Source organism: Cetorhinus maximus, chromosome 7 (genome assembly GCF_964194155.1).
Source record: "Cetorhinus maximus chromosome 7, sCetMax3.hap1.1, whole genome shotgun sequence".
Classification (NCBI taxonomy): domain Eukaryota; kingdom Metazoa; phylum Chordata; class Chondrichthyes; order Lamniformes; family Cetorhinidae; genus Cetorhinus; species Cetorhinus maximus.
The window spans coordinates 34,256,803-34,272,730 of NC_135885.1; the positions used below are offsets into that span (position 1 = coordinate 34,256,803).

The window sequence follows — 15,928 nt, forward strand, 5'->3', positions numbered from 1 at the left end:
CTCCTTTCACATAAAAGCATGTTTCAAAGATACCACTAGAAGCAGCTTTTTTTAGAAATTCATGTTCTGTCTTTGAAGAGCAGAAGTATGCAAGCTTATTTTCTTATAAGTAAAAGGATGACCGGAAATTCTAGAAAGCAAAATAAATGGCTGATCAGCTAAATACATACTTTGGTTCTGTCTTCACAAAGGAGGACACTAATAACATACCAGAAATGTTGGGGAACACAGGGTTTAGTGAGAGGGAGGAACTGAAAGAAATCAGTATTAGTAGGGAAATGGTGTTGGGGAAATTGGTGGGATTGAAGACCGATAAATCCCCGGGACTTGATAATCTACATCCCAGAGTATTTAAGGAAGTGACCCTAGAAATAGTGGATGCATTGGTGATCATCTTCCGAGATTCTATAGACTCTGGAACTGTTTCTACAGATTGGAGGGTAGCTAATGTAACCCCACTATTTAAAAAGGGAGGCAGAGAGAAAACAGGGAATTACAGACCAGTCAGCCTCACGTCAGTAGTGGGGAAAATTCTAGCGTCCATTATAAAAGATTTAATAGCTGAGCACTTGGAAAACAGTGGCAGAATCGGACAGAGTCAGCATGGATTTACAAAAGGGAAATCATGCTTGACAAATCTACTGGAATTTTTAAAGGATGTAACTAGTAGAGTTGATGAGGGGGAGCCAGTGGATGTGGTTTATTTGGACTTTCACAAGGCTTTCAACAAAGTCCCGCATAAGAGATTAGCGTGTAAAATTAAAGCACATGGGATTGGGGGTAGTGTATTGAGATGGATAGGAAACTGGTTGGCAGACAGGAGACAAAGAGTAGGAATAAATGGGTCTTTTTCCGAATGGCAGGCAGTGACTAGTGGGGTACTGCAGGGGTCAGTGCTGGGACCCCAGCTATTCAGAATATACATTAATGATTTAGATGAGGGAACTAAATGCAATATCTCTAAATTTGCAGATGACACAAAGCTGGGTGGGAGGGTGAGCTGTGAAGAGGATGCAGAGATGATTCAGTATGATTTGGACAAGCTGAATGAGTGGGAAAATGCATGGCAGATGCAGTATAATGTGGATAAATGTGAGGTTACCCATTTTGGTAGCAAAAACAGGAAGGCAGATTATTATCTGAATGGCTATAAATTGAGAGAGGGGAATGTGCAACGAGGCCTGGGCGTCCTTGTACACCAGTCGCTGAAGGTAAGCATGCAGGTGCAGCAGGCGGTAAAGAAGGCAAATGGTATGTTGGCCTTCATAGCCAGAAGATTCGAGTACAGGAACAGGGATGTCTTGCTGCAATTGTAAGATTGCAATTGAGACCACACCTGGAATATTGTGTGCAGTTTTGGTCTCCTTACCTGAGGAAGGATGTACTTGCTATAGAGGGAGTGCAGCGAAGGTTTACCCGACTGATTCCTGGGATGGCGGAACTGACATATGAGGAGAGATTGAGTCGATTAGGATTATATTCGCTGGAGTTCAGAAGAATGAGGGGGATCTCATAGAAACCTGTAAAATTCTAACAGGACTAGACAGGGTAGATGCAGGAAGGATGTTCCCGATGGTGGGGGAATCCAGAGCCAGGGGTCACAGTCTGAGGATATGGGGTAGACCATTTAGGACTGAGATGAGGAGAAATTTCTTCACCCAGAGAGTGGTGAGCCTGTGGAATTTGTTACCATAGAAAGTAGTTGAGACCAAAACATTGTATGCTTTCAAGGAGGAGTTAGAAATAGCTCTTGGGGCGAAAGGGATCAAAGGGTATGGGGAGAAAGCGGGAGCAGGCTATTGAGTTGGATGATCAGCCATGATCATAATGAATGGCGGAGCAGGCTCGAAGGGCCGAATGGCCTACTCCTGCTCCTAGTTTCTATGTTTCTATATTAAAAACAGAAAATTATATATAGTAAATTATGTATAGCAAATACCATGTATTAGAATAAAAAATTACTAAAAAAATGCATAGAGCATTCGCAATAAGGTAAACAAATTAACAGTGTAAATAGATGTAAACAAGTATGACATGATTGCGATTATGGAGACATGGCTGCAGTGACCAAGGCTGGGAACTGAATATCTAAGTGTACTTGATATTTAGGAAGGACAGGCAAAAAGGAAAAGGAGGTGGAGTGGTGTTGTTAGTTATGGATGAAATCAGTGCAATACTGAGGAAGGATATTGGCTCAGAAAATTGAGATGTGGCATCAGTCTGAGTGGAGCCAAGAAGCAACAAGGGGCAGAAGACATAAGTGGGAGTTGTCTACAGGCCTCCAAACATTAGTGGTAAGGCAGGAGACAGCATTAAACAGGAAATAAGAGATGCATGTAACAAGGGTACTACAGTAATCATGGGTGACTTTAATCTACATATAGGCTAATTTGGCAAACCAAATTAACAATAATACTGTGACGGATGAATTCCTGGAGTGTATACGAGATGATTTTTTAGGCCAGTCTGTCGAGGAATCAGCTAGGGAACAGGTTATCCTAGATTTGGTATGGTGCAATGAAAACGGGTTAATTAATAATCTTGTTGTGCAGGGTCCTTCAGGGAAGAGTGACCATAAAATGATAGAATCATTCATTAGGACAGAAAGTGAAGTAGTCCAATCCAAAACTAGGGTCCTAAATCTAAACAAAGAAAACTATGAAGGTCTAAGGGGTGAGTTGGCTACAATAGATTGGGGAACTTCATTAAAAGGCATCACGGTGGATAGGCAATGGCTAATATTTAAGGAACGAATGCATACATTGCAACGGTTATGCATTCCTTTCTGGCGCAAAAACACAACAGGAAAAGCAGCCCAACCATGGCTAACAAAATAAATTAAGGATAGTATTAGATCCAAAGAGGAGTCATATAATGTTGCTGGAGAAAGTTCAAGCCTGAGGATTGGGAGCAGTTTAGAATTCAGCAAAGGAGGACCAAGAGATTGATTAAGAGGGGGGAAACAGAGTATGGGAGTAAACTTGCAAGGAACATAAAAGCAAACTACAAAAGCTTCTATAAGTATGTAACAAGAAAAAGATTATTGAAGGCAAATGTAGATCGCTTACAGTCCAAAACAGGAGAATTTATAATAGAGAACAAGGAAATGACAGAGGAATTAAACAAATACTGTAGTTTTGTCTTCACAAAGGAAGACACAAATAACTTCCCAGAAATGCTAGGGAACCAACGGTTTACTAAGAAGGAGGAATTGAAGGAAATTAGTATTACTAAAAAAAATAGTGCTGGAGAAGTTAATGGAACTGAAAGTCAGCAAATCCCCAAGACCTGATAATCTACATCACAGTGCACTAAAGGAGGTGGCCATGGAAATAGTGAATGCGTTAGTGTCATCTTTCAAAGTTCTATAAATTCTGGAACACACCCAGCAGATTGGAGGGTGGCAAATGTAATCCCATTATTTTAAAAAGTAGGGAGGGAGAAATCAGGGAATTACAGACTAGTTAGCCTAATGTCAGTAGTAGGGAAAATATTAGTGTCTATTATACAGGGTGCGATAACAGGACACTTAGAAAATATCAATGGGATTAGACAAAGTCAACATGGAATTATGAAAGGAAAATCATGTTTGACAAACCTATTGGGGTTTTTGAGGACGTAGCTAGCAGAATAGAAAAGGGAGAACCTGCGGATGTGGTGTTATTGGATTTTCAGAAAGCTTTTGATAAAGTCCCACATAAGAGGTTAGTGTGCAAAATTAAAACACATGGAATGGGCGGTATTATGTTGGTATGGGTTGAGAATTGGTTAGCAGGCAGGAAACAGAGAGTAGGAAAAAATGGGTTTCTTTCAGAGTGATAGGCAGTGAACAGTGTTGGGCCCCAGCTATTCACAAAATATATATATCAATGATTTGGATGAGGGAATCAAATGTAATATTTCCAAGTTTGCTGAAGACATGAAACTTGGTAGGAATGAGAGTGGTGAGAAGGATGTTAAAATACTTCAAGACGATTTAGACAAGTTGAGTGAGTGAGCAAATACATGGCAGATACAATATTTTGTGGATAAATGTGAAGTTATCCACTTCAGTAGGAAAAACAGAATAGCAGAGTATTATTTAAACAGTGACTGATTGAGAAATGTTGATGTACAAAAGGAACCTGGCTGTCCTTGTACACCAATCATTGAAAGCAAGCATGCAGGTGCAGCAAGCAGTTAAGGCGGCAAATGATATGTTGGCCTTCATTGCGAGAGGGCTTGAGTACAGGAGCAAAGATGTCTTGCTGCAGCTGTAGTGAGACCACACCTGGAGTACTGTGTGCAGTTTTGGTCTCCTTACAGGGAGTGCAGTGAAGGTTCACCAGACTGATTCCTGGGATGGCAGGATTGTTATATGAGGAGAGATTGGGTCACCTAGGCCTCTATTCACTGGAGTTTAGTAGAGTGAGCGAGATCTCATTGAAACACAAAATTCTGACAGGGCTGGACAGACCGAATGCAGGGATGCTGTTTCCTTTGGCTGGGGAGTCTAGAACAAGGGGTCACAGTCTCAGGGTACAGGGTAGGCCATTTAGGGCTGAGATGAGGAGAAACTTCTTCACTCAGGTGGTGGTGAACCTGTGGAATTCTCTACCACAGGAGGTTGTGGAGGCCAAGTCACTGAATATATTTAAGAAGGAAATAAGATTGATTTCAAGACTCTAAAGGTATCTAAAGGGTATGGGGAGAACGTGGGGAGCAGGTTGAGATAGAGAATCAGCCACGATCATAACGAATGGCGGAGCAGGTTTGAAGGGCCGAATGACCTGTCCTGCTTCTATTTTCTATGTTTCTATATTCCCAGAACCCCCAAGGCACCACAGAGAAATATTTTAAATATTAGATTCTGAATATTGTACCATTCACATACATTGCAATATACAGGTATAAAATCATGCTTAGATTAACTAAGTTAGAATAGTGAATGTTTTAGTAATTGAACTTAGTTGTTGTCTTGAGTAACCAGAAATTTTGAAAAGTTTAGTTCAGCAGAATTAGGTATTTTCACTATTAGAAAATGCACCTTTCTGATGTAAGGTGTTTTTCTTTCCTCATGGTATTTTTCTGTAAAATGATGGCAGAAATGTGGGTGAAATTTTGCCAAAAAAAAACCTTGTTAAATGTAACAGATTCTTCCATTCCCCTTTTGCTTAAGATTCTAACATGTTATTAATTTATAATTTCAAAATAAAACTGCACGAACTATAGAATTCTGAGGTGAAAACTATTTCATCTGTTTTGCAGTATCTGGATTAAATAATCTAACTGCAAATCAAATGACCATAACAGACTACTTTAAATAAAATAATTACCACATCACGAAAGACAACAGCTCGCAAACGATTAATGTCCACATCCTGCAGTAATCTGTCAGGATCCTTAATTGGAGAAAGGTTACCAGCGACATTTTCAACACCAGCCTGAAAAAATAAGCACCTTATTAAAATAGAGTTGACTCAAAATATTTTCTCATTCCTAAAGATGGCACTAACAAAGCATTTTTGCAAGAGAGCTCCTGGCGCAGGTTAAATTGGAGTTAAAATGTTGTAGCCCCATTTCTAACATCATGCTCAATGGGTTCTCATAAAATTATCCTTAGAATCCAAACAGACAAACTACCAAGCATTTGAAGAATGCACACAAAAAAGCTTTTTTCTTGGTAATGATCTAAAAGTGCATGGGCATGTGAACATTCACTTTATACAATAACTGAAGCTAATCAGGATTATGAACTTCAGTTGCACCAACATTCATTTCCTCAACGTAATACACCAAAAGACAAATTTTATGTGCTAATTCAAACATATGGGACAGGATTTCTTGAAATATCCTTAAGCTCAATCATCATAGAATTTTACTCTTGTGAAGAGAACAGAGCCATCAACTAGTTATGAGAACACAGTGAATGGTCTCCAGGTCCTAACAGTACTACACCAGTGGTGCTTTCCATTGACACTTTGCACCTCCAGCACAGCTCTACTTTTCCCTTTCCCTGATCCTTTGTTCTGCCTCCCTTCTCTGTGGCCTCTTCACTTCATCAACCCTTTCTCCAATCTTCGTTTCCTCCTCTTTTTTCTCCCCTTTGCTACTCCTGACACCTCTCCCCTCACTCCCCCTTCCCATCCCACCACTCTGTAGTTAAAGATGCCTCTGGAACTCCCTCCAATCGAGACCAAAACCTTTCCCCAGAAGCCCCTCTTTCCCACTGAGACCAAAATAATCCACTAGCATCCAAGGGTGAAATAGGCTGCACTCACTGTCACTCCCCCATCGTCCCCTGTATCTTTTTCACTTTCCGTCCATCTGCCTATTCCTAGGCTCTCACACACACCACTCCATTCTCCTTCTTCAGTGCTTCCCATCCTTCAAATACCATCTCATCATCTCCAATCCCCTATTCCATCCCAACCCACTCCATCAGCATTCCTTCCCCATTCTCTCTCCTCCCTTCACCCTATATTGCTTCTGCCTGCTTCTCTCCTTTCATTCTCTCCTCTTTACCCCTTCTTCTCCTCCTGTATGAAATAATATAGGAAATTGACCAGTTATTTTAATAAATGAACTTATCCAAACAGCTTCAATGAAGCTAATTTAAAAATTCTAAGTTATTTGAAATAAAAACAAGTGGCGGAATTTTCCCAGAATTACACGAAGTGCAGTCACGAGCGGGTAAAATGGAGTCCTACCCGCCGACGAAAATGGCGGGTATTCACGCCGTATCATCCTCGCCTCATTATTTATTCACTCCTGCGAAACACGCCTTTCCCATGGCGGGAGCACTCTCATTTGTCCACCAGCCATGACCCCGCTGTTGCATCATGCCGGCTGCCATCTTTAAAAGACAGCCACCAGCAAAGTGCTCATCGCCACCAGCTCACCACTGCTGCCCGGGAGACCTGGCCAGCAAAGGGAAAAAGGCTGCGGCGCCCCTGTATCAATGGCCGGTCCCTCGAGCGACTGCTGGATGCCGTGGAGGCCCCCAGGATGTGCTCTACCTTCTCTCTGGCCACAGAATGGGCAGCAATGTGACCAATCCGTCTTGGGAGACGGTGGCAGCGATGGTCAGCGCAAACGAGCTGCAGAGCAGGACAGCCACCCAGTGCCACAAATGAATGAATGCTCTCCTCTGTTCCGCCAGGGAAAGTCACTCTTTTCATCACTCCCAACTCTAACACTCTCAAACCCATCACACATCCACAGGGCCCTCACTCATTGCCAGTGCAAGGGACATCACCATTCACTGTTTCACACAAGCCGTCACTGTCCTCATCCCATCCAGGGGACCACTCACCACCCACACAGGCCAGGCATACTTATCATTTAGCCTGGCAGGCATCCTGATACACTCTTCTCATCTCTATCCATGCAGGACAAATTGGCACACAACAGGAGGGAAAGGTCGCAGACAGGTGGAGGTGATGTCGGAGATCAAAGTTCTGACAGAATTTGAAAACGGAGCAATCCAGGTGGCTGGCGATGACTGGGACCGGTCCTGTGTTGACGGTGAGGTCAGCACTGTTCTACCAAAGTGAGGATCCAGCAGTGCAACATTCATCAGACAACCATGCCGTGAATGATGTGTCCTCTTTCACAGGCTACTGCCATGAACTAATTATTCCCTCTTGCTTTCGCAGATACATCTGCCGAACAGCCGACAGAGTCCATGATCCAGGGCCTCCAATCAGGCCCCAAAGAAAACTCTGACGTGGAATCTGGAGGCACCCTCCTTGAAGTCCCGGCACAGCGCTCACCCACACCCTCCACCAGCGCAGAGATACACACCTAGCTTTAGAGTAGCCTCAGGATCACATTCTGGTGAGCACATCGCACATTCTGATCCACAGCAGGTGGAGGCAGGGACTTCCCAGGCTTCTGACACTCAGGGGGCTGCTGGAGGCCAAAACGTTGCTGAGTCCGAGTCAGATGACGAGTCTCTGGACTCGGTCATGACATGGTTGCTGGATTGGGAGAGGCAAGCTAGGGAACATCAGAAATCGATGTTCGCTGCACTCCTCAGATTGCAAGGCACGATGCAGGAGTCCGTACATCTTCGGCTGAGGTGATAACGCCGGCATTGCAACGCACCGAGGTCAGCACTAGCAAGATGGCGGCCGCCATGGAGCCCTTGGTTCAGGAGGTCACTCCTGCACTGCGGCGCGGGCTGAACTCCATCACTGATGCCAAAGTTGGCCTCCAACAGTGTGTATGCGAGAGGGGTGCCGGATAGATTGATCTCACTCCAGCTACCCCTTCTGCTCACGGAGTCAGCTAGGGGCTCTCGGGCACCCATCGGGAGGAGAATCAGCAGGTACATACTCTGTGACCATCCACCCAGGTGACTCTGGGAGTGACAGGCCTATCCGAGTCCCCTCTTCATGTGACTTCCGCAGCTCCAGCTTCACAGGCTGAGGAGGGTGCCACTGCCACACAGCAGGACCTCGAAAGCAGGCGAGGGTCCACCAAGTCTCGGCCCTCCAGAGGGCGCCCATCAAAGTCATCACAGACAGGGCGGCAAAGTCAAGAGGCTGCCTCCACCACTGCTGTGGATGTCCGGGGAGCACCAAGACATAGCGGCAGCGTTAGGAAAGTTAAGTAAAAGTAGTTGCACAGCCTGGGCACGGATGTTGATCACTCGTACATACTGTTCACTATTGTCAATAAACTCCTAAGAATGTCTCCCTGTTTGTGGCTCCTTGTTCTGATGAGCAGTGCTCTTGTCACTCAGATGTGAAACCTTTCTGCACAAGATAAAAGCAGGTGTCTCAGTACGGGGCCTCTTCCCTGTGCTCTGTGCAGCCTTCAGACCACAGTGATGGTCCAGCCTCACACTCCCTGGCAACATTACTGATGCCTGCACCTCGGTGATGCTGGTCATTGCTGCCGAAATGTAGTGGGCAGGTGCCATAGAGTTCTCTCATTCTCTCTGTGTGCTCTCAGCACCTTTAAGGTGGGGCTGGCCACCATCACACCAACATCTGCGACCAGTGATGCTGTGCACCAGCTCCTGAAGGGCTGAGGTGCTTAAGGCGGACACAGCATCAGATCCGTCTAAAGTTTCATGGCTGCGTTTCTGAGATGGCCCTGACCATGGAGCGCAAGTGAGCTGCCCTCGACCAGACAGGAGTCAGACATTCTCAGAGGCTATCTGAAGATCTATGGAGTGTCTTCGCTGCATGTTGTCATCATCCTCCTGCGATCGAACGACTATTAGGGCCTCCACTGCATCTCCAAGACAGGGCGATTCTCACAGAGGGTATTGGTGCTGCATAAACCAGACTGGAGTCAAACTTTCGCAACTGTGATGTGAGGATCTATGGGGACTCCTCACTGCATGTTGTCATCATCCTCCACAAATCTGGCAGTTATGAGGGCCTCCTGAGCGCGCTTGCCTTGTCTAGCCAGTGCGAGACCCTCATCCCCGTCCTCATCACCACTGAGAACCCCCCCCCACCCTCATCCCCGTTGGCGTCCTCCTCATCCAAGGAGACCTCCAGTTCTTCCATCTCATCCGAGGGGACCTCCAGCTCCTCCTCATCCAATTTGTCTCCCTGTTGGAGTGCCAGATTGTAAAGGGCACAGCAGGTGACGATGACGCGTGACACCCTCTGCGGACTGTATTGCAGGGCTCCACCAGACCGGTCCAGGTACCAGAACCGAATCTTCAGCATCCCGATGGTCTGCTCCATCAGGTTGTGAGCTGCTTCTTGAGCCTCATTATAGCGTCGCTCTGCTGCAGTCTGAGGCTGCTGCATGACTGTCATCAGCCGTGGCCTCTGCTACCCTTGTCCCCAAGGAGCCAACCTTGCAATCTCTGTGGACCCTGGAAGACTGCAGGGATCTGCGAGTGACTCAGGATGTAGGCGTCATGCACACTCCCTGGAAACCGTGTGCACACTTGCAGGATGTACTTCTTCTGGTCACATATCAGCTGCATGTTCAGTGAATGGAAGCCCTTGCAGTTGATGAAGTCCACCGAGTGTAGCGATGGAGACCAGAGCGCCACGAGTGCAGTCAATCGCACCCTGCATCCATGGGAATCCCGAGATCAGGGCGAATCCAATGGCCCTTGCCATTTCATTGCCATTTCACCCGGTGTGAAATGCACAAAGTTGTGTGCCATGGAGGAGATGGCATCTGTAACCTAATGGATGCATTTGTGGTTGGCGGATTGTGAAATCCCACAGAGGTCACCTGTGGAGCCCTGAAAGGAGCCACTGGCATAGAAATTAAGTGCTGCAGTCACGTTCACAGCCACTGGCAGTGGATGCCCTCCATGTCCCCTTGGCGCCAAGTCCTGCAGTAAGTGGCAGATGTGAGCCACCAGGTCCCTAGACATGCACCGTCATCGGCAACACTGGTTCTCAGTCATCTGCAGGAATGGCAGGCAGCATCTACAGACCCTGGGCGTCGCTAGGCGCCGAAGAGCCACAGCTCGCAGTTGCTCCTGGGCAGTGTCTGCGGGACCTCCTGCTGCCCCTCCTGCCTTTGCACAGCCAGGAGCCTCAGTCATTCTCTCCTCCATCTTCTAAGGTCTCTGTAGGCCATCAGGCATACACCTAGGTCACCAGGGTCCATGATCCTGACGTGGTCCTCCTGCAGCATGAGAGATGTGGTTATCATGGCTGTACTTAGCACCTTTCCTGGCCCTGTGAGACTGCCCCTCAACACTTCCCAAAGAGTGCTAGTCACCCCTCGGATGGCCAGTGTTGAGTGCACTACATGACCGCACTGTCAACCTGCGACATGGGGGGCACTAGTCCGGTATTGTAAGGGGGCACTAGCTGGTATTGTAAGGGGCTGTGAGCGCCTCCAGCAGTGACTGCTACATGGCCAGCGTTGGCGAGGAGATTGTACAACATGTGCAGTCCAACTGCACCGTGGTCCAATAAAGTGGTGGTGGACTCGAAGTCTGTGCCTGGGCGGGGGTATGGTATGGAGCGCTTGGGGGCCCTTTGGTGCCACCGCATTGCCTGCATGGGCGAGCAGTCTAGGAGCCCGACCCCAATGATATCACTGTGGCTGCGCCTGATCTGTCTCAGTTGCAGAAGCGTGGTCAGTTTATACAGGTGTCCCTAATGTGTGGCCACTTCCCTCGCTTACCCTGCATGCGGGGTGCAGCGCCAGGGTAGCACTTGACACCCCCCCCCACCCCAGCCGCTGACAATGGTCGCCCGTTGTCTCCAAGGCTGGCCAGCGCTTGCCCCCGGACACCCCTGCCCCCCCTCAGCAGTTGCTTCCGTGGCCAGGTGCCCCTGAGGCCTGTAAACAACGGGTGAGCTGTGGAGAACGTTGCTGTTCATTTCACCTCAGTTCCCCCAAAGTGAAGGCTGCAAGCGCACATCTTCTTCGTGCTGTTGTCAAACATATCGGCGTGCTTTCCCGCCGACATGGACGGGCAATACGGCATAGAGCCTGGAGGGATCGCCTTTTAATTATATGCTGATGTATTATAATTAGCTTCCTGCCGTCCGATGGCGGGAAACACGGCCTGCCATTGGCAGGCTGAGCAGAAGATCGCGACCTATTTTCATGCTGTTATGAAGCAGGTCGCACCATTTTTTCTGTGCACGCCACCTATCACACCCACCGCCAGCTGGCTCAGAAAATTCAGTCCAAGGAGTCATTTTGGTTGAAGCAATATAGATTGTAGGATGCGGATTTACATTTGTTTATTCTGCACATTAATCTGAGCTCTGACAAGGAGGAGATGTATAATGCTAGGTACTGCTCCAAAAGAAAACAGATGCCATAAAATGAATCATGGCAGACCATTCTTGTGCAAACTCAGAAGTTGCACTGACAGATACTTAGCAACCAGTAGTCTATTTATCCTTCACACCGCCATGATAACGCTGCATAGCTTGGGGAGATCTGAAGTGACAGGATGTAAGAATTTAACAATGGAATACAAGCAACTTCTTCAGAGTGTAACAATATGAAAGGCGAGAGGTTTGTAGTTAGTATTAAGTGTTTGGCAAATGTGCAGGAATTGCTGCATAAGCAATAACAACTTGCATTTACATAGTGCCTTTAACAGTGTTAAACGTTCCAAGGTGTTTCACAGGAACATTATCAAAACATGAGCCACATATGGAGGTATTAGCACACACAACCAAAAACCTGGACAAAGAGTTGGTTCTAAAGGAGCGTCTTAAAAAAGGTGAGAGAGGTAGTGAGGCAAAGAGATTACAGGATCACTTCACGGACTTAAAGCCTAGGCAACTGAAGTGGGCTGCCAATTTAATATTTTTCTACTCGTTTCCTTTCCTCCTCATTTTTAAATTAATCGACTTTAGGGAATAAAATCAGTTTAGAAGGTTGAAAGAAACAAGTGCTAGCGAATCAACAGCCTGTTTTATACCCTGTTGGCTTTCTATTGAAGTCACCTAGATGATCACTCTAGTGTGAAGGAGATTAATGTGGGCATTTCTGAAACTTTTCTTTGTGTCACTAATTAGCATTATAAAAAATGGTAGAATACTTAAATGAAGCATTTTGGACAAGAATTAAATTGTTCAGCAATTGTGATGAGATTACATATAAATAAAAAATAATTGCATGTTAGCATTTATTAAATATTTTAAACTTGAACATTCATACAGTTGGATGATAATGCAGTTGGTAGGCATGCAAACACAAGTGATATTTCTCACAAAAGGTAGCTTTTGTTTAGCCTGATGAGGTGAAATAAACATACATTCCAGTTGATCAGCTTCCCTCTTTTTCTACCAATTGTAAGTACATACAAACATGTATATTGATTATTTAGATCCCATTTTTCCTTTGTATTTCAGGACATTGGTAGGAATTAGAAATTGGTTTCATCCTGACTGCATCTTGTATTTTTTGGGTCCTTCTTGTCATTATCCTCAGCAGAAAAGCATTCCAGCCATTTTTTATAATGCTAATTAGTGACACAAAGAAAAGTTTCAGAAATGCCCACATTAATCTCCTTCACACTAGAGTGATCATCTAGGTGACTTCAATAGAAAGCCAACAGGGTATAAAACAGGCTGTTGATTCGCTAGCACTTGTTTCTTTCCACCTTCTAAACCAATTTTATTCCCTAAAGTCGATTAATTTAAAAATGAGGAAAGGAAACAAATAGAAAAAGATTAAATGTGACATTAACATACAGCAAGGTGACAAAGGACATTGTAGTCTCAGCATGCTGCATCATACAGTAACGATTTGCAGCCAACAATACTCCACACACTGAGTTCCCAATATCTATCGTGCTTTATAAGCAAGCGTCCATTGGTGAGCAGCCACTTTTCTAGCAAGAAGAAAAATTGGAGAATAATGCGCTCCTCCTAGCTTCTCTTATTTGTGGCTTACTGATCAGTTTTTAAGCAGCATTGATGAAAGCCTTGGGGATGATGTCCTGCTCACCCTCTTGACTGAGGAAAATTTCTCTGCACAGACTCAAAAATGAAAATAGTCCTTTCTAACTGCTAAGAACTTGTTAAGTATATGTATTACCCAAGAGAAAATACACTTAATTTTCTAGTAAAACAGTGCCTTATTTTTCCCAGGCCGTCATTGTGATGCCACCGGGATGGGGTTGGGGGTCTTCATTTATTTCAAATATGCCAGAGTGGCTCCATTCATTTCAATGAGGGCCAACACTTTACTCTGATTTAGAATCTAATCCTAAACATTGTATGCTTGAATTGCTCTCTATTGGCTGTGTACGAAAAACAAATTGTACAAGCTTACACTGTTATATATACAATTGTACAATGAATCAGGAACAAACTTGTCTGACCAGGAATATAACTTTCTACATTACTATATTTATGAAAGAATCCAAGGTTATAAATAAAACATAGTGGTTAGAAATAATTGCTTGTTGGTAGGTCATTGATATGCTAACAGTATACAACTGAGCAGTTGTGAGTTTTCTCTTTGAATCTTTACGTTACGGGTTCCCAATTAACCCAATTACCTGAATATGGAAGAACAGTCAGCCTGCACCTTGTAAGAACATAAGAACATAAGAAATAGGAGCAGGAATAGGCCATTTGGCTCCTCAAGCCTGCTCTGCCATTCAATAAGATCATGGCTTATCAGACTGTTGTCTTATCTCCATTTTCCTGCTTGTCCCCCATAACCCTAATAGATCAAAAATCTGTCTAACTCAGCCTCAAGTATATTCAATAGCCCAGCCTCTACTGCTCTTTGGGGTTGAGAATTGCCAAGATTAATGGTCCTCAGAGAAGAAATTGAAGCAATTCCTCCTGATCTCTCTCTTAAATGGAAGACCCCTTATTTTGAAACTGTGCCCCTAGTTCTAGATTCCCCCAAGGGGGGGAAACATCCTCTTAACAACTGTCAAGCCCCTCAGAATCTCTTATGTTTCAAGAAGATCACCTCTTGCATATCTCCTAGTGGGCAACTCGCAATAGTGTTAAGTAGAAGAAAAAGTTATTTTTCTCCCCTAGGTGAACATGGTGTGATATGATATTGGTTTACCCAGCATTAAGCAATACAATATGCAAAACTGGAAGGGAAATAAATTATAGTTGAATTATTGATCAGCTACTCACAAATTTTTAAACTCATTTTAATGAAATAGTACAATTTGTAGAACACAGTTGAGTCTTATGATGATCCTAGGTCAGACCCCCAAGGTTTTGCTAAGATCTGGTTAGGAGCCAATAACGTTTTGTTTAAAATGGACAAAGTTTGAGATTCAAGACACTTGCTCAGTGAATAAAGCCACAGGATTCCACGGATTTTAAACAAACAAATATAAACTTCACTATACAAGGTCAGAAGGATAAAACAATTGACAATATCTATCTTATACTCTAACATTCAGGATAATATGAGGTGCATGTGAATTAACAGGCAAACTGTGGTCAAACAATGCTTTGAGTCAACCAATCTTGTCAAAACTCTTGTCTCTCTCAAGAAGAATTCCAGTCTTCACCTTCAAAGATCTAACCTGGGAATTCTCTCAAAAGTTGCTCCAACGCAGACAGTATTAAAAACAGCCCACCTCGCAGGGTTCCAATCTCATCTCCTGAGATTCCGTTCCCCTGGATTCCCGAGTATACACTCAAACACCAACTCACAACCACAACTTCAGCTCTTCAGCCACATCAAGCAGAGCACTAATGCTCCAAAGGGGTATCTTTGCCCCAGTGGCCTACAGCACATAATCACCAACTTTTGACTGCCTTCTTGGATCTTCAGGGCTTCCCTTGAACCCTTTTCAAGTACCATACTCAGATGGCAACAACAACGGCCCATCCCGCAGGGTTTCAATCACGTCTCCTGAGATTCCAGTACCCTGGATTCCCAAGTATGCACCCAAGCATCAACCCAGCAGCACAACTTCAGATCTTCGACCGTGTCAAACAGAACACTACTGCTCCAAAGGAGTACCTCTGCCCCAGTGGTCCATAACGTGGAGTCACCAACCTTTGGCTGCTTTCTTCACTTAAAGTCTGCTCCCCCCAGCTCTTTTTCTGTTTGGAGCCCGTTTCTCTGTTCCTCTCTTTTTATCTGAACTTGGACCTCTTCCTGTTCCTGTCCCCTCTCTGGAACTCTTCTTTTGGGACCGCTCCCTGTCACTAGACCTTTGGGACCTGTCTCCGTCCCCTGCCTGGGATACTTACCTGCGATCATGCTCCACTTCTGGTCATCTGATCTGGATTTTCGCACTGTTTGTATTCTGGCACAGGCACGCTGGGCCCAAAGAACGTAAAAATGTCAATCTGTGCATGTGCAGCCTGCTCCCAGTCTACACATGAGCAAAAGCTCTGAGGCCCGTTGGAAGTTGAAGTTCCTGACCTCCACTCTGAACTTTAAGGTAAGTTTGATTTTCATAACAGTCTCTGGTCCAATATTAAAAACTAGAAGTTAGCTTTTTGAGACTAAAAGAAGAAATGTAATATACAATATCTATCCTATGTTA

General features: G+C 44.9%; 1 protein-coding gene across 2 annotated transcripts in view; it reads right to left on the minus strand.

The window, feature by feature from the left end:
- nbeaa (neurobeachin a) overlaps positions 1 to 15,928 on the minus strand; it is a 1,012,857-nt gene that overhangs the window by 663,908 nt on the left and 333,021 nt on the right. For both annotated transcript variants that reach the window (XM_078545316.1, XM_078545315.1), the window contains exon 28: positions 5,316 to 5,423. In XM_078545316.1, the coding sequence (XP_078401442.1) occupies positions 5,316 to 5,423 (108 nt within the window). The remainder of the gene's footprint in view (positions 1 to 5,315; positions 5,424 to 15,928) is intronic.